This window comes from Pelodiscus sinensis, unplaced genomic scaffold (genome assembly GCF_049634645.1).
Source record: "Pelodiscus sinensis isolate JC-2024 unplaced genomic scaffold, ASM4963464v1 ctg109, whole genome shotgun sequence".
Taxonomy (NCBI): domain Eukaryota; kingdom Metazoa; phylum Chordata; order Testudines; family Trionychidae; genus Pelodiscus; species Pelodiscus sinensis.
The window spans coordinates 301,771-323,435 of NW_027465844.1; the positions used below are offsets into that span (position 1 = coordinate 301,771).

At 46.2% G+C, this 21,665-nt stretch overlaps 1 protein-coding gene across 1 annotated transcript; it reads right to left on the minus strand.

Annotated features, from left to right (window-relative positions):
* Positions 1-8,940: 8,940 nt before the first annotated feature.
* Positions 8,941-20,665, minus strand: LOC142823587 (matrilysin-like). The gene is made up of 6 exons (XM_075914863.1): positions 20,441-20,665; positions 13,863-14,086; positions 13,563-13,761; positions 11,516-11,666; positions 10,886-11,047; positions 8,941-9,828 (listed from the first exon to the last, which is right to left on the minus strand). Exons 1-6 carry the CDS (start codon positions 20,663-20,665, stop codon positions 9,806-9,808), a joined length of 984 nt encoding a protein of 327 aa, XP_075770978.1. The 3' UTR covers positions 8,941-9,805.
* Between the last annotated feature and the right edge of the window lie 1,000 nt (positions 20,666-21,665).

Below are 21,665 nucleotides of genomic sequence, written 5' to 3' on the forward strand. Positions count from 1 at the left end.
GACTTTTCTGTCCCCCTGTTACGCTGCGTCCCTGTCAGAGGAAATAACAATGAGTTTGTTACCATCACCTACGATAAGCCTCATTACGTACCCATCAGTCAACACCACATCGACACCATCACCATTGAAATAAAGACGGATCAAAACAGATGCGTTTCATTTCGCTTTGGCAAGGTGATTGTGAAGCTGCACCTGCGTTCCCGGAAAGAGCGAGGTTTCTAAAAAGCAAAACACTATTATGGCGATCGTAAAAAATTACGGTGACGCCAAAGTCTACAGCAACTATTACAAAGCCCAGGCTGGATATGCCCTTCCTGGATATCATGGAGCCCCTGTGATGTACGGGGCCGGCGTGGGCGGTATATTCCGTAGCCTTTTTCGAAAAGCTGTACCGCTTTTGCGAAGAGGGCTAGAGATTATTAAACCCCACATAAAAACAGCCGCTCAAAACATAGCCAGAGATGTGGTAGGCCACGTTTCCCAGGCTGTCTTGGAGAAGGTGGGGAATCCGGCTAAACAGGAAGGGTCAGGGCTGATGTATATTAAAAGGAGGAAGAGAAAGAGAAATGCGTCATATCCGCGACGCACAGGACCCCCGAAACCCTTTAAAAGAAGAGCCTTGACACGCAGGACAGGCCATAAGCAAAAGTCCAAGAGGAAGCCAGGGAGAAAGAGGACACGCTCTGTACCTGGTAAAAGAGATATATTTTAGTCAACATGGCTTTCGTTCACTGCGGGTCGGAAGAGTGCACCAAATCTGAACTAAACTTGTTTCAGATAGCCCCTACGCAGACCAGCATTGAGAAAAGCATCTACATCGAGGTGCCGCCTCTGTCAGCCGTGACAGAAACTGCCCCCATCGACTTTTTTATAGCAGGGAATGGCATAGATTATATGGATTTAAACAACACGCTACTCTACCTTTGTTGCAAGATAGTAAAAGGCGATGGGACTGCACTCCCCAGGGATGCCGCGGTAGGCCTGGTGAATTACCCAGTGGCCTCTATTTTCAGTCAATTGGACGTTACATTGGGAGACCGCCTTGTAAGCCAAAGCAACAACTGTTACCCTTACAGGGCCTTTATCGAATCGGTTCTCAATTACAGAGACGACACCCTCGTTACACAATTTTCCGCCTGACTGTTTTACAAAGACACTCCTGGACAACACGAAAAAACAGAGCTGGATGGTGAGAATCTAGGATTTGTGAGGCGTGCAAGGCTGACGTCCCAGAGCAGGACAATGGAGTTGTTGGGTCATCTACACAGCGACCTGTTTTTTCAAGAAAAACTTTTGTTGAACGGGGTGGATGTGAAAATTAAATTGACACGCAGTAAAGCACCCCAGGTGAGGGGTTTAAAGGCAACTGATGGTTGTTTTTCTTAATTTTTCTTCTTAAAAACAATGAACAATTCAGAAAAAATACCTAGACATAATATATATATATTAAATAGATATTCTATATATAGAGAAGTGTTTTATTTAAAGCAAAATGTGATCAAGTTCAAAAATTATTTTTAGAACATGACAAACTTCACACACTGAGCCAGTCAGACAGTTTAGCCAATTTTTGTTTTTTAGAAGGCAAAAAAGGAGTTGGTGTTTCTCGATCCATCCCAGCATCAGTGGCTGAGGCCTTCAGGCGTTCCAAAAGAACTCTGTTGTCTGCACTGCCCATGATGGAAGATGGGACGTTTAGTTCTGCCATGGCATTGATAAACACATCCCATCCTTTAGGTACATGTCTGCTAGGGACAGAACGCGTCTGGGTGACGGCTCTGACTAAGTCAAGCATGTTAGAACCATTAACCACCGAGCCTTTGTACACAAATGCACCTTTATCATTCCAGGAAGCGATAGTTTTATCCTGGCCCAGCTTATTTAGCAACACTGAGGCGTTTTTCTTATAACGCTTATTCACGTTATCCAACAGCTCCTGAACCACAGAGTCTGAGGTGTTTTCTGTTTCTGGAGGTTTGGCGGTGTCACTCTGTTCTGGTAGAAACAGACTTATTTTCCTTTTATCTGCATCACTTTGCCTCATGTACGTTAGGTATCTCTGAAGCACAGCTCTGTAGAGTTTAGCCTTTTCGTATTCGGCTAAGTCAGTCCTTTGAAGAACAGACTTCATTTCAGCATCAAGTAAGCGAGTTGCAGTTGTTCTGATATTTTCCTCCACTGGAGGGGGAGCCCTTAATTGCTCCAGCTGATGGCTAGGCACCAGGTACATTTTTTCTGCATACTCCATTATCGGTTATTCAAAAGCCCTGTTATCAGAGGGACAGCAAAACTTAACAAAGGGCCGATAAACCCCCCAGACTGCTTCACCAGATGCTTCTTTCTTTTAAGCATTCGAAATCATAAAAAATATACTTTTCTGAGGCTTCGGGCTTTCTAAGGCTGTCCATAAAACAGAAATGATTGTCAATGTTGCCAACAAGCAAGCCCTTACACTGCTTACAGCGTCGCCCTTTACAGCGGTGCCGCTTGTCCATGTAAGACTGACCACATCACACAAAGTTTTAGACAGGCATTCAACTTGTTTTTTCGATGCGCAGTCTATGTGTCTGACTAAGCACTCTTTGGCTCGACAAAATAGTCTACAGCTAGGACACCGCAGCGGCACACCCACGCTGTCTGAGCACGTTCCGGTCAAGCAGAGGCGGCAACAATACCTGCAAGAGTGGTCATGACTGTACACTGTGTGGCAAAACTCACAATAATTTTTCGCTCCGAACAACTTTTTCACATCCAGAACCCCATAATAATGCTCATCTCCGCCAAGCACCGCGCGCCCGGGGCCGGCGCCCCCACCCTCAAGCACCGCGCGCCCGGGGCCAGCGCGCCCCCCCCGCGCAAGCGCCACGCGCTATGTACCCAGGGCCAGGTCAACCCCGAGCACCTGGCAGGTGCATGCAAATGCCCCTGCAGGCGCCATGGCGCCCGCGGGCACCGTGTTGGGGACCACGGACCTACGGCAATAACAGTATTTAATAAGCTTTCCAAACACAGTTCAGCACATAGGCCCCGGAGCTTGCAGTTTATACCCTCTGGAGTCCAAGTCAAACAGTCATGGTACCGCTGGGCTGGCGCATTTATGACACAACCCTCACAGTCCTCAAAAAGCTTTTCCCTAAGACAGTGACTAAGGACGGTATAAACACCAACGCGTACAATAGAGCGCATAACTTTTTTACGCTTATGATGTGGCACTGGCTCAACTAGGTCAATGCACAGCCACCTCCTGAATTCTTCATGGTCGTCATCCTTGGCGTTCTCTTCAATGCTTTGTATCGGTGTTGAGCAAAAACAAGGTGGGCCCGGTTCGTCTTCCTCATCTGATGCAATGCTGTCCCGGGTCTGACGGTCAGCTAGAAAGGCATCGTCAAGCTGTCAAAAGATTGCCAGAAAGAAATAATGTAAGACGCTCTGGTCATTTTTTTTTTAAAGTTTACAAAATCCCGGTTTCCTAACCCCATGATGCCCCAACTTCGATCTTTCATTTACCTATTTGGCTTCTTTTCCATGCGTCTTGTCCAACTCCTGAGAGCCATGGGCACCTTCTTCCTCCAGGCCATCTAGCTTGTCTGGCTGCATCGTGAGCGGTTGGGTTTCGGCGTCAGATATTGGTGTATCCATCAGCGGCTGGGCCAAAGGGCTCCCTTCAAATTCTCCTTCCTCCTCGGAACTGTCGCTGATGTAGCGCTTTCTTCTCGGCACCAAAACAAAGTTGGTGAAAGAAGCCATGTTTCCGCTCAGCGTTTGCACGCTCTCTGAAACACGCGCTCTTGGAACAAGATGGCCTCTTTTGTGTGGCGCTAGAACTTACGGGGAAGTGCTATGCTCTGATTGGCAAAGGGTGTCACGGGAAGCTCTTAGAGGGGTCACACGACCCGCCTCAGGTCTGGTCAACGGGTCCCGGAACTGCACTCCCCGGATTGGTCAAAGCGATTCGTGGGGTGGTCCTACAGGGAAAGAACCCCTCCTGATTGGTAGAGGGAGGTGGGGCGAGTTCTTAGAGGGGTCACACAACCCACTGCTGGGCGGGTCATCCGGTCCCAAAACTGCCCCCCATTTGGTCAAAGGGGTTTGCGGGGTGGTCCTACAGGGAAAAACCCCCTCCTGATTGGTAGAGGGAGGCGGGGCAAGTTCTTAGAGGGGTCACACGACCCACTGCTGGGCGGGTCATCGGGTCCCAGAACTGCCCCCCCGCTTGCTCAAAGCAGTTCGCGGGGCGGTCCTACAGGGGAAAAACCCTTCCTGATTGGTTGAGGGAGGCGGGGCGAGTCCTTAGAGGGGTCACATGACACTCCTTACTTCCGGTCACCTGCCCCTCTTGACCCCAGATATATTACCCCCAAGGGAGGGACTTCCAGTGACAGGGGGCGGGCCTAACGGGGGTCACATGACACCCGGTCAGCTGTCCCTCTTGACCCAGACGTACTACCATCCAGTGGCCGGACTTCCGGTGACAGGGGAGAAGGGAATTCTGGCGGTCAGGGGGCGGGACTTCCGGGGTCAGGGGGCAGGGCTAACGTTTGATTGATGGTAGGGCCCTTATACTACTTAGGGGATTACACATGCCGGAGGAATTCACTAAGGGTGGCTTTAATTGGCATTTAAACATCTAACTGTGGATTTTGGTGATTTCCTTTAGATATCCAGGGCCTTTAACTGTGCTTGTATTGTCCAGTCCCATAAGTTGCTGAGTGTCCTCAAACTCCCTCTGATGTTATTGGGAGTTCAGAACACTCTGCCCTTCAAAGAAGATACTCAGCAGATATCATTCGTCCTCCAAATTTAGAGGCTATGATCCTCCACCTCATAGAAAAAGTTTCCTGAATAGTTAGGTTTCTAGTCTCTCTCAGCACTTTACTCTTGCCCTCCTGGGTTCTGGGCCTATGAGGAGTCACCAGACAACAGTTAGCAAAGGAGGGTAAAAGGCTGAGGGGGTCTGGGATATCATTGTCTGTGGTTCTCAATGGGGAGAGAATCTTCCTGTGATGGCTGAATATGGGAAGGGGATCAGTGTTTTCCCCTGTTGAATTGACACTTTCTGATAATTCACTATATTAGGTAATAGGAGTTCCCCTAATCTTGTGGTGTTTCCTGTTTTGGAGATTGTTTTCCATTCCATATCCAGCAGCTTAATCCCAACCCATGTTATTATATTTATTAAGGGGCATTGTACAAATGCTGATGACTCTTTAAGTTTATTTCTCAGGTGCTGGCCATGCTGTGTCTCACAAACAGTCACCTGTAAATAACCCTCCCCTGTAAATAATATAGTGTTTGTAATTACTGTGCACATATCATTCGTCCTCCAAATTTAGAGGCTATGATCCTCCACCTTATAGAAAAAGTTTCCTGAATAGTTAGGTTTCTAGTCTCTCTCAGCACTTTACTCTTGCCCTCCTGGGTTCTGGGCCTATGAGGAGTCACCAGACAACAGTTAGCAAAGGAGGGTAAAAGGCTGAGGGGGTCTGGGATATCATTGTCTGTGGTTCTCAGTGGGGAGAGAATCTTCCTGTGATGGCTGAATATGGGAAGGGGATCAGTGTTTTCCCCTGTTGAATTGACACTTTCTGATAATTCACTATATTAGGTAATAGGAGTTCCCCTAATCTTGTGGTGTTTCCTGTTTTGGAGATTGTTTTCCATTCCATATCCAGCAGCTTAATCCCAACCCATGTTATTATATTTATTAAGGGGCATTGTACAAATGCTGATGACTCTTTAAGTCTATTTCTCAGGTGCTGGCCATGCTGTGTCTCACAGTCACCTGTAAATAACCCTCCCCTGTAAATAATATAGTGTTTGTATTTACTGTGCACATGTTTCCAATTAAACTCTTTGAAGTATCTGTTTCAATTACTCAGGGGCCTGATTTCTTCTTTCAGAGTATGTCTACACTACAGCATTATTTCAAAATATCTTATTTCGAAATAGCGCGTCTACACACAAAATGCATTTTGAAATAGCCTTTTGCTATTTTGAAATAGCGCGTCCACACTGAGTGGACGGTGAATCGCATTTAAGGCCGGACAGAACCAGGTCCGGCAGGGCATCAGATCAGGAGTTACTTCGTGTGGCTGCTGCCTGAGGCTTTCTGAGGCCTGTGCTTAAAGGCACCCCCCTGGACAGCCAGTTCTCAGGTTTCCCTGCTTGCTTGCCTACCTCCATGAGGGACAGGAAACCATTTTGTCTCTGTGTGCACTGGTTGCCTTCACTCGGGACATCACAGCACTCTGCAACATGAAGCCAGAGCTGCCTCTGGGCACTCTGGTGCTTTTCATGGACGCGTTGCTGCGGACCTGTCTGAACTTTCTGCAGGCTGCCATCTGAGAGGTCCATCAGGGGGCTGTCAGTATCCAAGAGGCCCTGCGGGAGAGCTTCCATCCTGAGGAGCCCTCAGAGCCTCTCTGGTCTGCCCCACTGGGGGCTTGTGCCTCATTCCTCCCTCACGTCCTTCCACTTACCTCTCCCTCAGCCCCCTTCCTGATGTCAAATAAAATACACGTATTTTCATGAACACAAACTATCTTTATTTAACAAAACCCCGGGGGAGAGGGGGGAGAATGAAACTCTGGTGACACTGGGGAAAGGAGGCGGGAGAGGGGAGAAGAGAGGTGGGGAGAGGGAAGGGGGAAAACTTGGGGGGAGGAAGCAAGGGGAAGAAAGGGGAGGGGAAGGTCAAGGCTCAGGGTTGGGGGGCTCTCCAGACCAACTTGATTTTCATGCAAACTTGCTCCTGGGTTCACATGTGGCCTTTAGTGCCAGGCTGGCAGCTATCCTGCCATTGATGGCAGCATTCCTCTCTCTAGTGCAGAGATCATGGACATTGGGGGCAATCCCCCCAAACCTGAATAAGGTCCATGATCTCCACCCTGGACCAGGAAGGCTCCCACCTTCTCCAGCCCCTGTCAGGCTCCTGGGAGCTGGCAGACTGCTCCTGGCGAGTGGTGGAGGGCTGGCTGCCAGTCTTTGCTGGCTCATGTTTTGGGGCCACTGGGTCAGGGGTAGTGACTGCTGGCTCTGGCCTGGCAGGCTTGGAACTGGCACAGACACTGTGGCCAGAGTCAACCCCTAAAGACTCCGGGGAGGGAGGAAGGAGAGGAGTGATCTTGGTTGAGGCTGGAGTGGCCACCAGGGCACCCTGGGAAGGCTGGAGGCCCCCTATTTCGATGTGTCTACACAGCACTTATTTCGAAATAGCTATTTTGAATTTGGCTTTATTCCTCATGGAATGAGGTTTACCAAATTTGTAATAAGTGCTCCGCTATTTCAAATGAATTTCGAAATAGCAGTTTGGCTGTGTAGATACTAGTGAAGTTATTTTGAAATAATGGCTGTTTTTTCAAAATAACTTTGCTGCGAAGACATACCCTCAGAGAAGTTGAGGTTTCCAGAAGATCCACTGTAAGTAACCAGTATGCAGGGTTTTCTCCCTTGCCCTTTCTCCACTAAGATGGTAGAAGACCCTCAGTCCAGTGCCTCTTGGGGGTCTCTAACCACTCTTCTGTGATACACACCAAGCTAGATCTAAACCCTATAGCTAGTGATATGGGGTCCGGTTTTTTTTATCATCTTCACTTTGTCTTTCTGGGAATTCAGTGTTGCTGATGAATTCTGGGCTGTAAGTGGCATTGACTGTTCAGGTGAGTTACCCTCCCTCTTGTCTAGCCTCTTTCTGGGTCAGAAGGCTATCTGAGAACTGCATGTGTTTACTTACAGACTTAGGATAGGTGCCTGTAATAGTGATTGAGGGAAGGCATCTCTGCTTTTTTAAGCTAAGTCCCTGTTTGTGCTTTGCAGACCTTTATCAGGGAGGAACGATTGGATCCCCTAGCTTCCCCCACTGTTCTATGAGGGAATGGCTGTCCTGAGATATCACTGACAGGGCTGCTAGGCTCACTGGTCTTATGACTTCTCTATATCAGGGACCAGCTCATTTGTTAATAATTCACGTTGGACGGGAGCTGGGTGAAGGCTGGAGGGTCAGTTTCGCTGTGATGATCACCAGTTAAGCTCTACAGAGAATCATAGAAATGCAGGGTGGAAGTGACCTAGAAAGACCCCCTAGTCCAGCTCCCTGTGCTGAGGCAGGACCAAGTATTCCTACACACTTTTGTCTAACTGGTTCTTAAAAACCTGCAGTGATGGAGATTCCAGAACCTCCCTTTGAAGCCTACTCCGTAGCTTAGCTGTTTTTATAGTTACTTAGAAAGTTTCTCCTAATATTGAACCTAAATCTCCCTTGCTGCAGATTAAGCTGATTGCTACTTCTCCTACTTTCAGTCCACATGGAGAACAGTTGATCACATTCTCTTTATAACAGTCCATAACATATATGAACATGGTTTGAACATATTTGAAGGTCTGGCCGTATGTGGGTTTGGCCAAGACACGGAGGAGGAAAAGGAGCTTACAGGGGTATGTATGTCATTTTCTTGGAGTGCCTAGGGCTCTGACTCATCTTGTTACCCCTTCAGCAAGAGGAAGAATTTCTCAGGCTTGAATCATAGAATCACAGAATACTAGCACTGGAAGGGACCTTGAGAGGTCATCGAGTCCAGTCCCCTGCCCTCATGGCAGGACCAAATACTGTCTAGACCATCCCTGAGTTGACTTGATGTTAACTCGATAACACCACCAGTCCGTGAGCCACCCATCCAATCTTCTCAAGGCTCTGCCAGCCCTTACTTTACCTTGCAGGGTAAAAAGTAATGGTGCCTGACGGGAATGGGAGTGTGAAGTTTGGATATGAAGGTGGGGCGGGGAGGACGACACTTACCTGGCTCTGTACCTCCTGTCGCTCTCAGGCACCATGAATCTGGCCAATGGAAGCAGCAGGGAAAGCTTTCAGGTGAACAGTTTCTTGCACTGCCAATCCCCCAGCTCAGAGGAGGAGGAGTGGCAGTGCATGGAGCTGCTTCCTGTCCCCATGAGCTAGATCTGGCCCATGAGGATCCTCCCCCAAGAGGGGAGCTGCAGAGCTGGAGCACCAGTGTAGGCTCCCCAGTATAGGGGTGTGTGAACCCAGAGCCTGCAGCTTACCTGCAAGATGGTTGCAGACCACACTTTGTGAACCACTCACTGCCTTACATGCTTTCTCTGGGCCTTGTGGAGGGTACTCAGAGTCTGGGTATGTATATGCAGTAAGGAGGAGAAGGGAATGGGCTGGGAACAGAGAGCCTAAATCGTGATGTTAGATGCACTTCAAGCACCCACCTGACAATTTTTGTCCTGCATGCATTGACCATATAGTAGTCACCGAGCCCCCCAGTGAAATGCAAACCACCAGCGTTTGACAGACAGGAATGTAGGATGGCAGAATAGTGCTGGGAGAATTTTTATTTTCATAGAAACTACTGAATACATTTAAAGAGGTTTTCAAATCTCAGTAAAGGTGCATCTCCACTGCACCCGTAGGTCAAAATAAGCTACGCAATTTGAGCTACGCAAATTGCATATCTTATTTCAATCTAATTTTGAAATAGATTATTTTGAAATTTCAGAATAAAGCGCTATTCCAGCAAGTCCCTTAACCTTCATGGAACGAGGGCTACAGAGACACCGGAATATATTTCGAAGTAATGGGTGCATTTAAAGATGCGAAATAGCTATTTGTGGATACTTTTGATATCCCAAAATAGCACTGCTGTCTAGACGTAGCCTAAATGTATAGGAGCAGAAATTGATCTTCAAACATTTGCCATTTAAAGAAATAAAATGAAACATTTCTGGTGTGAAAGAAAAGTACACTTGCTGACTTCTTCATTCTCTTTAAAAACACCATGGTTCTTTAGAAGTTTTCTCTTTTTCTGCCTGTGGAATAGAAATACGGAAATAATAAGGTATTTGTTTGAGACAAAATGCAGAGAAATATGTACCATGATTGCTGTCCCTTTGTGAAGTGTCTGATGGAAGCAAATGTTCACACACAAGTGCCATAGTTTTAGAGCACAGTTTTGCCACTGTAACCTAGAATGAGTAGGTCCTGACCCCGAGAACAGTGATGTGAGGGCCAGATTCTGCCATACTTACAGGCTACGTCTAGACTGGCATGATTTCCGGAAATGCTTTTAATGGAAAAGTTTTCTGTTAAAAGCATTTTCAGAAAAGAGCATCTAGATTGGCGTGGACGCTTTTCCGCAAAAGCACTTTTTGCGGAAAAGCATCTGTGCCAATCTAGATGCGCTTTTGCGCAAAAAAGCCCCGATCGCCATTTTAGCCATCAGGGCTTTTTTGCGCAAAACAGTACTGTGCTGTCTACACTGGCCCTCTTGCGCAAATGATTGGCGCAAGAGGGCTTTTGCCCAAACTGGAGCAGCATAGTATTTCCGCAAGAACAATGACAATCTTACATGAGATCGTCAGTGTTCTTGCAGAAATTCAAGCAGCCAGTGTAGACAGCTAGCAAGTTTTTCCGCAAAAGCAGCTGTTTTTGCGGAAAAACTGGCCAGTCTAGACACAGCCACATTACACAATCTCACATTCAGCAAGCAGCCATACTGCTTTCAATATCCTCTTTGGTAGAGCAAGGTACTACTCACTGGCAGTTAGGTTAGCAGCATGTCATCATTGATTTCTGCAAAGCACTGGTGTGTAGGGGACCCTTTGTCAGTCCCGGTCTATAACTCTATTAGGTGGTTTTGCGATATGGACAGCTTACTCTTAGACTCCAGAAAGAATAGGCGGAAGGGATAAAGTATATCATGTTGGCTTGATCTAAATTTAGGTACTCTCACTGAGTAGTACCTTGCTCAGAGAGTAGACCATTCAAATCAGTTTGGCTGTCTGAGTAAGGTACTTAAAGTATGACAAAATCTGTCCCTTTTTGGTATTTTTTTATATCAAAATTAACATCTGACACTGAAATTACCATATAATCGCTGAATTCCTTGTCTGTCGTCATCTGGAAGGACGAAGGTGTTTGGTTCCCAGTAGCGATACATAGGGTACGTCAGAGCACCTTGAACATTTGAATGACCCAGTCCCAAAGAATGGCCAAATTCATGAGCAGCAACAAGGAACAAATTTGTTCCTAAATTTTTCATATAATAAAAAGAGGAAAAGAATTGTTAACATACAATGGAACAGAGAATCACAAGCAGAAGAATTCACATCTTTTCATTGTGATGAAATCCTATAGGTTTAATTTAAGTTTATCTGCTCTCCCATGTTTTAGTAAGAATTTTTCAGAGGCCATGAATGGGAAGTCAGGAAACCTGCAATCTATTCCTGACTCTCCTTTTGTTAATGGAGATCACTTTTGACAATCACTTAAAGTTGTGTCTAACTTACAAAAACACCAGGATAATATTGCTCTCCCACTTTTGTAAAGTGATTTGAGCTCCACAGAATACAGACCTTATATATATGCTCTGGCAGGCAAAGGTAAGTATGTTACATTATATATAAGAGAGAGGGACAAACAGTTATAGGAAGAAAATGCCAGGGCTTTGTGTAGAAGGAGCTGAATTTGTTGCGACGGGCACAGGAAATACTTTACCTATATGATTTTGTGACCATTTCTCAGCTTCATCAAAATGAGCATCTCCTCCTATCCCTGGGCTTGGTGCAAAGGCATGAGCCAGTACTCCTCCCCTTCCATCAAAGGGAGATTGGTCGCCGTGTGCTGCATAGGAAAGGAAATTAATATGTCATCAATTAACACAATGATTCATTTTAAACACAGTTACATATCTTGAAGTTTAGAATTTGCTTTTATTCATTGTAGATAATAATATATTAAAATGAGACTAAAATAATGTTAAGGTTGCAAAGTCAAACATTCAAAAGGTAGGAAATGTCACATTTAAGATTGCCTGTTCAATGAACTCAGCTCCCATGTGTGTGCACATTATGGTACGGTTTTTAATTCCATGATTGCAAACTATTTTTTCCCATGGACTTCTGTCTTATGGAGGGCATTTTCTCAGTAATGGCTGAATCATCTTCTCTGAAACTTTCCAAAATTTCAGCCTGAGGCTGAAACCAAGTGAGAAAATGTCTGGCTTAAGTTTTGCAAAGTTATAAGCATCTGAAGGCAAGGTCCTAGAATTGACAGCATTGGGCAATAATAAGGATAGATTATGCTACCTGCACTACCTGTGCTACTTCAAGTGAATGATTTTAGGGAACCACTGCTTTGAAAAACTGAGCCTCTCATTTGGTAAACTAATTTAATGTGTCTTCTGTTAGAATCTCCCGTAAGAGTGGCTGAGGTGTCTGGATCTTCAGCTGGAGGTTGGATGGAAAAGGTTGACTCTCCTCTTCTGCCTATAAGAAGGGCTACAATTTCTTGCTGGAATTCAAGGATTTGCAGGACAGTTGTCAAAAATTCATAACCCAGGAAGACAGTACAACATTATTGTACTATTGGATGTTTGGGGATAAATCTTTAAGGGTTTGGCTACACTCAGAATGCTACAGCTGCACCACTGTAGCACTTCAGCATAAGTAGCGCCCACAGTAATAGGAGTTCTCTCCTTGGTGGAGGTACATCACCTCCCCAAGAAGGGGTAGCTAGGCCAATGGGAGAAGTCTCCTCTTGACCTACCACTAGTCTACACTGGCTAGTATAGATGACTCTCAAGGGTCAGGATTTTTCACACGGCCGACCGAGGGACATAGCTTTATCAAAATAAAACTCTAGTGTAAACAGCACTTAAGAGGAAGACTAACACTTGTATGTCTACACTGCATCTCTTTAGCACAAAAGCCTATGCAAACAAAGTGCAGATTAGCATATTTCCCTGCTTCATTTGCATAATTAATCAGGGGACATTTTTGCGCAAGAGGCTTTTGCACAAAAAGTAGCCCTCTACACAGCTCCTTTTTGGGCAAAAACACCCTCTTTCACAAGAGCCATTCTTCTCAATTTTTTCAGAAAGAATAGCTCTTGCGCAAGAGGGTGTTTTTTGCAAAAAGGAGCTGTGTAGATGGCTCTTTTTTGCACAAAGACTCTTGCGCAAAAATGGCCACTAATGAATTATGCAAATGAAGCATGACAATATGCTAATCGGTGCTTCAGTTGCATAGGCTTTTGTGAAAGAGGGGTGCCCTGTAGTTGTAGTGAGAGAGGAACTAAAGTATGTGCATGTGTGCGTATACACACACATTCTCCCCCTTTCAGACTTCTTGGAAGCCTAAAATAAAACTGTAATCCAAAATAGTCCCCCTTGCGTTGGACTACAGTGGAAAGAAGCTCTGTTGTATTTGTGTTTGTCTCTAATGAGGCAAAAAAAATGTTTTTGAGGCATATGACCAAGGTGTTTAAACCGTTCACAAGTGTGAAGACTCCTTGTTTGCTCATATATAGGAATAATGATCTTAGCAGAGGAGTACTTTTACAATCACATATACGTTGACACTATTTTCCTCATTTTACAGTTTGAACTTCCAAGGGATTTTGTGATGGTTGATTAGTTAAACTGATACACAAATATAAAACTGCAGAACATGATAAAGATCGGATGAACTCAGAATGAAAATAATTGTTCTCTCTTCAGCCTTTGGGTATGAAAACATGTAAGCTTTTAAAGTATAGCTTCAACTTTAAATAAATGTAATTCATGGATTCTTAAAAACATAGCAGTAGCCTCACCACCATGTGCAAAACGAATTAGGATATCCGCTTCTCCCCTGGCAACGTTTTGAAATCTCAGTGGAGTCACATCACTCCACACCTGAAATGCCTTTTTGATCGCTTTCACCACCATAGAATGAGGCAGATCAGGTGTATAGTTCAGAATCCTTTCAGCAGCAAAAGAAAAGAAATTATTGTCATTTAAGGCATGGAATAATATGACAGCATTAAAACAAAACAAAATGCACAAACGTGGCATATAACCAAGCTGTAAGTCAATACATTCTTCCTCCATCTTGGAGTTCCTGGAAATGTGCTGTAATCTAATACATCAGGGACTCCACACCTTGGCCGTGCCATCATTTCTTCTGTTTGTGAATTTAATTTTCCTGTTACAGTCAGGTGGAAAAATTTCTGCATCTCTTTAATTTTCTCTTCTAAGCCCCAACCACCTACTTTATTAATAGATGGAAAGAACCTGTGCAGATAATCCTGAAAATAAAAAGAAACTTTAGATTCAGGGTTCATCTCCAGTTGTGTTCTCTTATACCTTAAAGAATCAATTTGTCGGCAAGTATAAGATCCAGATCCTTGACTATACTTCAATTACTAGATCCCTAGAAAATCACAGTACTCTGTCATAAAAGGGAAACAGTTCAGACAGATATGAGACCACTTTTCCAATATAAATGAACACTAGGGGCTCGTCTACATTGGCCCCTTTTCCGGAAGGGGCATGTAAATTTCATGAGTCGTCGTAGGGAAATCCGCGGGGGATTTAAATATCCCCCGCGGCATTTAAATAAAAATGTCCGCCGCTTTTTTCCGGCTTTTAGAAAAGCCGGAAAAGAGCGTCTACACTGGCCCCGATCCTCCGGAAAAAGCGCCCTTTTCCTTTTCCGGAGGATCTTATTCCTACTCCTTGTGCTGCAGCTTAGCTCCATTGTCACTAAGCTGTGCACCCAAAATGCAACAGTACGCTGATGGCTATGGGAGATTTTTCTTTCCTCATCTCTGCCTCAGGCAAATGAATGATGGTATCTTGGGTCTCATAGGGCAAGGTTCTTTATCTTCAACATGGGTGGAATGTGGGTTGCTGGGAAGAGGTATACATTCTAATGTCCTTTGTGGCTTCTGTTTCTGTTGGCTAAAGCAACCCGGCAGACAAAACCATATATCATAGAAGGCACCAGGTAAGGTAAGGCATGTTGCTATATGACACATTCTATTGAGCTTCTGCTCCTGTACTGTCTCTGTGAGGAAAATGAATGTTACAGTGAGGCCCATAATCAGGGACTCACCAAGTGGCAGCGAGTCCCGCTTGCCAGCTGTGCGGTTCGGCACACTGCGCGTGTGCAGACCACGCTGCGCGGCTGTGCTGGCTTGTAATCTACTCACCATGGGCCATCTTTATGTCATCTGTTGGTTCTGAAGATGATTCACCATTATTTTTCCCTGACCACAAACCAGGAACAACTGCACTTTAGTTTGGATCTCTGCATTAATGTTTAATACAGGAAGCAGGATATTCGCCGATCATCCCCAGCTTTTCCCCAGCCTTTGCAACATGGCCCATTTTGTTTCCCTGTGACTTCATTATTTGCATTCTTCCATCACTATTAGGGAACAAGCCCTGTTTGACTAGAAAGATCAATGAATGGCAAAATACCAGAGAAATTTCAATACTCAAGTTTTCCTATACATTAATTTTCCTTTACATTTGTAATGAATATATTTTTCATCACTGTGTGTATGGATGTAATCTATGACAGACTGTTACCTGATGTCACCAGGCTGTGTTCAGGCAATCCCTGAGTTATAAACATCTGACTTAAAAACATCCATCCATACAAACAAGAGCTCACTTGTAGCCTTGGAGAACAGGCAGAAAGACACACGTGGTGGTGGGTAGACAAGCGCTGGGCAGAAGACTCCAGAGGAGCAGACGATGGTTGTGAAGCCAATGACTGGAGAGGAACGGTGCACTGAAGGTGAAACCAGTGCTTCTTTGCAGCTGATGGCTGCATGCCGCCTTCTCCCCTGCTCTTCCGGAGTCCTCTGGCCTATGCTTCTGGTGAACAAAGGCTGGGTGCAACCTGCAGGGGATGGGGGAAGGAGGGTGACTGGGAGATAGGTCTGGCAAGGCTGGTGGCCGAAGATGGAACAGAGCTCATGAAGGAGGATATCAGCCAAGGGATGCCCAGAAGTCCCCTTCAGAATCTCCACCTACCTCCTTAACTGCCTCTAATTAAACTTGCCTTTCCTCAAGCTCCATCATTCAAGCTTAAATGAAAAACTATTTCTACTATTTTTCATTGTAAATATATAGTATTTCAGCTACAGTGTGGGTTAAATAGGCTTTTGTGGGCTAGCCTGGGAACCTAACTATCCTATGGGAGAATGCATTCCAAGTTCCAAACCAACTTACAAAGGAATTTTGGGAACACACCCTGTTTGTAAGTTGGAGACTTCCTGTATTTTATGTGGTCATTTACACCTGTGCGAAATGTGAGTGTACATCTGATATGGTAGTGCATTCAATTTGCACAGGTGTAAATGACCACACAAGGTTCAAAATATGTTGTTAAAATATAGTTCTAAATTCACCTTGGTGCAACTCCATGACATTCAATACATTTATTGTGCATAATATTTTGTGCAATAGAGGCCAGTGGACTCCACTGTCTAGTCATAGTGACTACTTAGACTAAGCAAGAACAAACACCTTGCTAATATAAAACATTTTCCTTAAGCAAGATCAGTGCTTCCCATAAGCTAGCACAGACAATGGTATCATGACCTAAAAGGAGTGAAATGTATCACTACACCTAGAACTCCAAAGAATTAGCAAATGTCATCAACAAAGTGCCAACTCTCCTTGTCTTAATCACTAAAGTAGCCCCATTAGACTAAATGTATCCTTATCGAGGCTCTGATGATTTCACAAGGGATGTCAGCGACAATCATTGCAGGAATAATGTAGCCACAATTTAGCCCCAAGAGAAAACATTTTGTAAAACACTGACCCAGAATTCTGTCATATCTGGTTGGTGAAGTGGTGATCTACTGAGGATATTTTTTGTGAACAATAACAAGATTTTTCAGAATCAAGCTGGCCAGAGAACAGCTTCAGAAGCAGCTCCATAGCCACACTCTGAATTTGCTGTTAGAGAGCTGATTGAGCTACATTTTTGGATGTTATTATATGGAAATACAATCCAGAGTTAAATATTTAAATTCTGTATAAAACAAGTAATCAGAAGTTGGTCTTAGAATTCCAGCCTGCACAAGTTGGCAGCTTTACATATCAAGAGCAATGATTTGTCCCAATGTATAATTTACCCACTATTGACATGACTGCAGCATTTGGACCTTAAATTTGTCAGAGATTTCCTACAATATTTCCTTCTTGTCTCCATAAACATATAGGCCATGTCTACACTGGCATCCCTTCTGGAAAAGGGATGCTAATGTTGCACTTTGGAATAGGCAAATGCGCGGGGGATTTAAATATCCCCCGCGGTATTTGCATTAACATGGCTGCCGCTTTTTTCCGGCTTGGGGATAAGCCGGAGAAAAGAGCCAGTCTAGACGTGATTCTCCGGAAAATAAACCCTTTTCCGGAGGATCTCTTATTCCTACTTCAAAGTTTAATCACCCTTTTTATTGCTCTTGGCTGTCATGTAGCTTAACTGTCCTGGCAGAGATCAGCAAAATGCCTAACTTTCTCAGCAAGCTGAGAAAGGTATCAGATACTTTTTAAGGGGATCCTTCAACCACTTTGTTGCTCTTCCAGCAATCAGCCAGCCAATATTACAAAAAAGTGAGGAAGAGCCAAGTTTTTCAAGTAATGGAGGATATTTTGCAATACCACAGAGCAGCTAACTGAATATGTGAATTGAAATATTCGAGGAAGCAAAGGATTTGTATCTTTGGTTTGTACTGCATACACTACACATATTAACTCAAATTGTATCTCAGTCTTCAGAACCTGCTGATTCATAACCTAAGAAACAAAGTGCAATTTTCATTTAAGCACAACAGTTATGGTTATCATAACAAGTGCACTGAATTTCTATAATTTTAACGAGCAAGTGAGTTGCGATGTACAGTATATTTAAATATATATTAAATATGGATCTCTTCACATATTTTCTGCCAATCCGTTTTTGCGCTAGGGGTTTTTGTGCAAAAAACAAGCAGTGTGGACATTTTCTTTTTGCGCAAAACCCCCTTTCCCCACAAGATCCTTATGTGCGGAGGTTACCAATTTTGTGGAAAATGCGGGTTTTGCGCAAAAAGAAAACATCCACACTGCTTGTTTTTGCGCAAAAACCCCTAGCGCAAAACAGATCGGCAGAAAATATGCAAATGAGATCGCTCCACACTCAGGAGCAGGTGTGGATGAAAGTAAAGGCACTCTGCCAGGGATATGCTAGGTCCTGAGAGGACAGCTCCCACTCCAGGGCAGAACCCCATACCTGCCCCTACTATGAGGCCGTGGACCACATCCTGGGGGTGCGGAGCAGTCCCTTCTCCCCCGGTAGTGGACTTGGGGCTCAAGACGCCTATCATCATCCTCCTGGGGACAGAGCCAGTGAAGAGGAGGAAGAGGAGGAGCCGGACGAGTCCAGCACCATGACCATGCAGACTCTGGAGCCACTACCTTACACCCCAGATGTGTCTCAGGCATGTCTGAGGCCAGGGAAGCCACACCAGGTGACTACCATCACATTCCCCACACACACAGGATGGAGGTGGTGGGCAGTGAGGGGCTGGGGCGCACTTGTCGCTTGGCCTCTGTGGCCAGAGGATCGCACAGCAGCCTGTGTGTGTGGGAGCAGGTGCAGCATCACTCTAGGGCACACAGCCCCAGCAGGCTGCACCAGAGGACCCTTGTGCTATTGGCCACAGGATGTCTGGGGAGGGTGTTCCATACTCATGACACTGGGGTGGGACACCCTCCCTCCACCAGCCACCACTAGAAGGAGGCTGAGGACATGGACACACACACACACCTACACTCTCTCAGCAGACCTGCACACGGACATGCCCACACTGACGGGGCAGCATCCACTCCTGAGGACAGTGCAGCGAGGCACAGGAACATTTGCCACTCACACACACCTCCCCCCAACACCGTGTCCTCCCCTCCTTCACTGGGCAGGGATACAAGTCCTCTCCCTGGGGGATGTCGCCACTGCTGGACCTGGCATGTGCATGGCATGGAGGGAAGCCCAGCCACTCCATAGCCCCCCGCCTGCCCACAGGATCCCAGTCTGGCCGGCACCTTCACATGCCTGCTTGTCCCCAGGATGTGGGGGTAGTGAGGCTCCACCACCTTGGACATCTGTGCACCTACAGAGAAGGGCCCACTGGCTAGACTGCACATGGTCTTGCTCCAAGCTCATCGCCTTCGTCTGAGCTTAGAACTGTCGCTCTCGGCTCAGAGGTGTGGGGAAGGCTTCAGGCATAGTATCTCCTCCGATGAGTGACCGTCTCTTTTTATTCTCCACCACAAACCAGCTGTGAGAGGGGCAGTCAACACTACCCGGGGCAACTTCCTGAACCTGAGGGACCCGCAGACACCAGAGACCCATGGATGAGTTCCAGAGGGAACACCTTGTGCACTCTGATGCACGGAGCTGACCCTGGACTGCAGAAAGATATCCAGCTGTGGTGAGACACCTGGTGGGAGATGCTGGATCAGGGCCACACCATGTGCACAGCTGTGCAGTCCCTAGTCACCAGCATGTTTCCTGCACCTGCACCTGCACCTGCACCTGCTCCTGCTCCTGCTCCTGCTCCTACTCCTGCTCCTGCTCCTGCTCCTCCCTCTTCTCTCCTAACCCCTGCTCCCTGACCCCGGGATCACCAGAGCCAAGCGCCACTCCCAACTCCAAATCTGAGCCTGTCCTCCCCCTTCCTCCTCCTTCCAGTTCCCTCCTCCTCCTCCAAGGTTCTCATCCTCCACCTTCCCCTTCCCTCTCCTTCCTCTTCTCACCCAGGGTATGTCTACACTACCCCCCTAGTTCGAACTAGGGGGGGTAATGTAGTCATACAGAGTTGCAAATGAAGCCCGGGATTTGAATTTCCTGGGCTTCATTTGCATGAAGCCGGACGGCGCCATTTTTAAATGCCGGCTAGGTCGGACCCCGTGCCGCGCGGCTACATGCGGCATGGACTAGCTAGTTCGGATTAGGCTTCCTAATCTGAACTAGCTGTACACCTCGTTCCATGAGGCGTACAGCTAGTTCGGATATGAAGCCTAATCCGAACTAGCTAGTCCGTGCCGCGTGTAGCCACGCGGCACGGGGTCCGAACTAGCCGGCATTTAAAAATGGCGCCGGTCGGCTTCATGCAAATGAAGTCCGGGAAATTCAAATCCCAGGCTTCATTTGCAACTCCATATGACTACATTACCCCCACCCTACTTCGAACTAGGGGGGTAGTGTAGACATACCCCCGTGTACTTTCCCCAGTCCCTCCCAGTTACTTCTACCCCAAATAAAAAATACACAACGTTTTTTTCCCCCAAAACAGTCTTTTTTATTGTCTCTGTAGGGGAAGGGAGGAAGGGGATGAAGGGAGGGCTGTGGGAGGAAAGGCAGAGAGGAGTGATGCACAAGCCTCTGGTAGGGAGGCCCAGGGGAGAATGTCACTGGGGTTCTTGTGAGAAACTCTCCCTCAGGGCCTCCCGGATGTGCATGACCTTTTGATGGGCCTGCTGGATGGCAGCTTTGTACAGCTACTTGAAGGCCTGCTCATCGGGTCAGGCTCTGCCCCTCACCCTGGCAAGAATGCCTCCCCCTTCCGTTCACAAATATTTTGAAGGACACAACATGCGTCCGCCACATATGGGATGTTCCATTTCCTGATGTTCAGCAGGATGAGGAGGCATCTGAACTGCATCTTCAGATGCCTGAAGGTACCCTCAGCAACCATATGAGCTCTGCTGATCCTGTAGTTGTACTGTTCCCTAGAGTGGCCAAGCTGGCCAGTGTAGGGCTTCATGAGCCAGGGCAAGAGAGAGCAGGCTATGTCTCCCACCATGAACATGGGCATGTCCATGTCCCCAACTCTGATGGTGCAGTCGGGGAAAAAAGTTCTGGTGGGCAGCTACTTCAAGACACTCCAGTTGCAGAAGATGCCAGAGTTGTGCGCCTTCCTCGACCACCCGACATATATGTCTGTGAACTAGCCTCAGTGGTCCATGACAGCCTGCAGGACCATCGAGAAGTACCCCTTCTGGTTAATATACACAGAAGCCCGGTGGTCGAGGGCCTGGATGGGGATGTGGGTGCCATCTGTACTCCAATCCTAACATTCCTGGAGTATTTACAGCTCTGTAGGATGTGTTTAAATATAGGAATTATAGATGTGAACGAATGTACTGAAAAAAACCCACCTTGCAGTTTACCAGACAGATCACTGCCCTGTGGAACTATGATGTTGCATGAGAGCCATATTTTGGTATTGTATAATTATTAACTTGTGTCAGTGTGTATTCCAATATGTACTATTTGACAACCTACGGGCTAAGTCTAGACTGGCATGATTTTCCGCAAATGCTTTTAACGGAAAAGCTTTTCCGTTAAAAGCATTTGCAGAAAAGAGTGTCTAGATTGGCACGCATACTTTTCCGCAAAAGCACTTTTTTCGGAAAACGTCTGTGCCAATCTAGACGCCGTTTTGCGCAAGAAAGCCCCGATCGCCATTTTTGCCATCGGGGCTTTTTTGTGCAAAACAGTTTTTAGCTGTCTACACTGGCCCTCTTGCGCAAAAACATTTCCGGAAAAGGGCTTTTTCCCGAATGGGAACGCCAAAGCATTTGCGCAAGAAGCACTGATTTTGGACAGTAGAACGTCAGTGCTTTTGTGGAAAATCAAGCGGACAGTGTAGACAGCTGGTAAGTTTTTGCGCAAAAGCGGATGCTTTTGTGGAAAGCTTGCCAGTCTAGACGCAGCCAAGATGTATAAGATCTACTCAATGGATAGATGTTCCCTTTGTCAAATATTTCCATCTCCTTCAAGTAATAACTCTCTTTCCATCCTTTCCATAGCCAATCAGG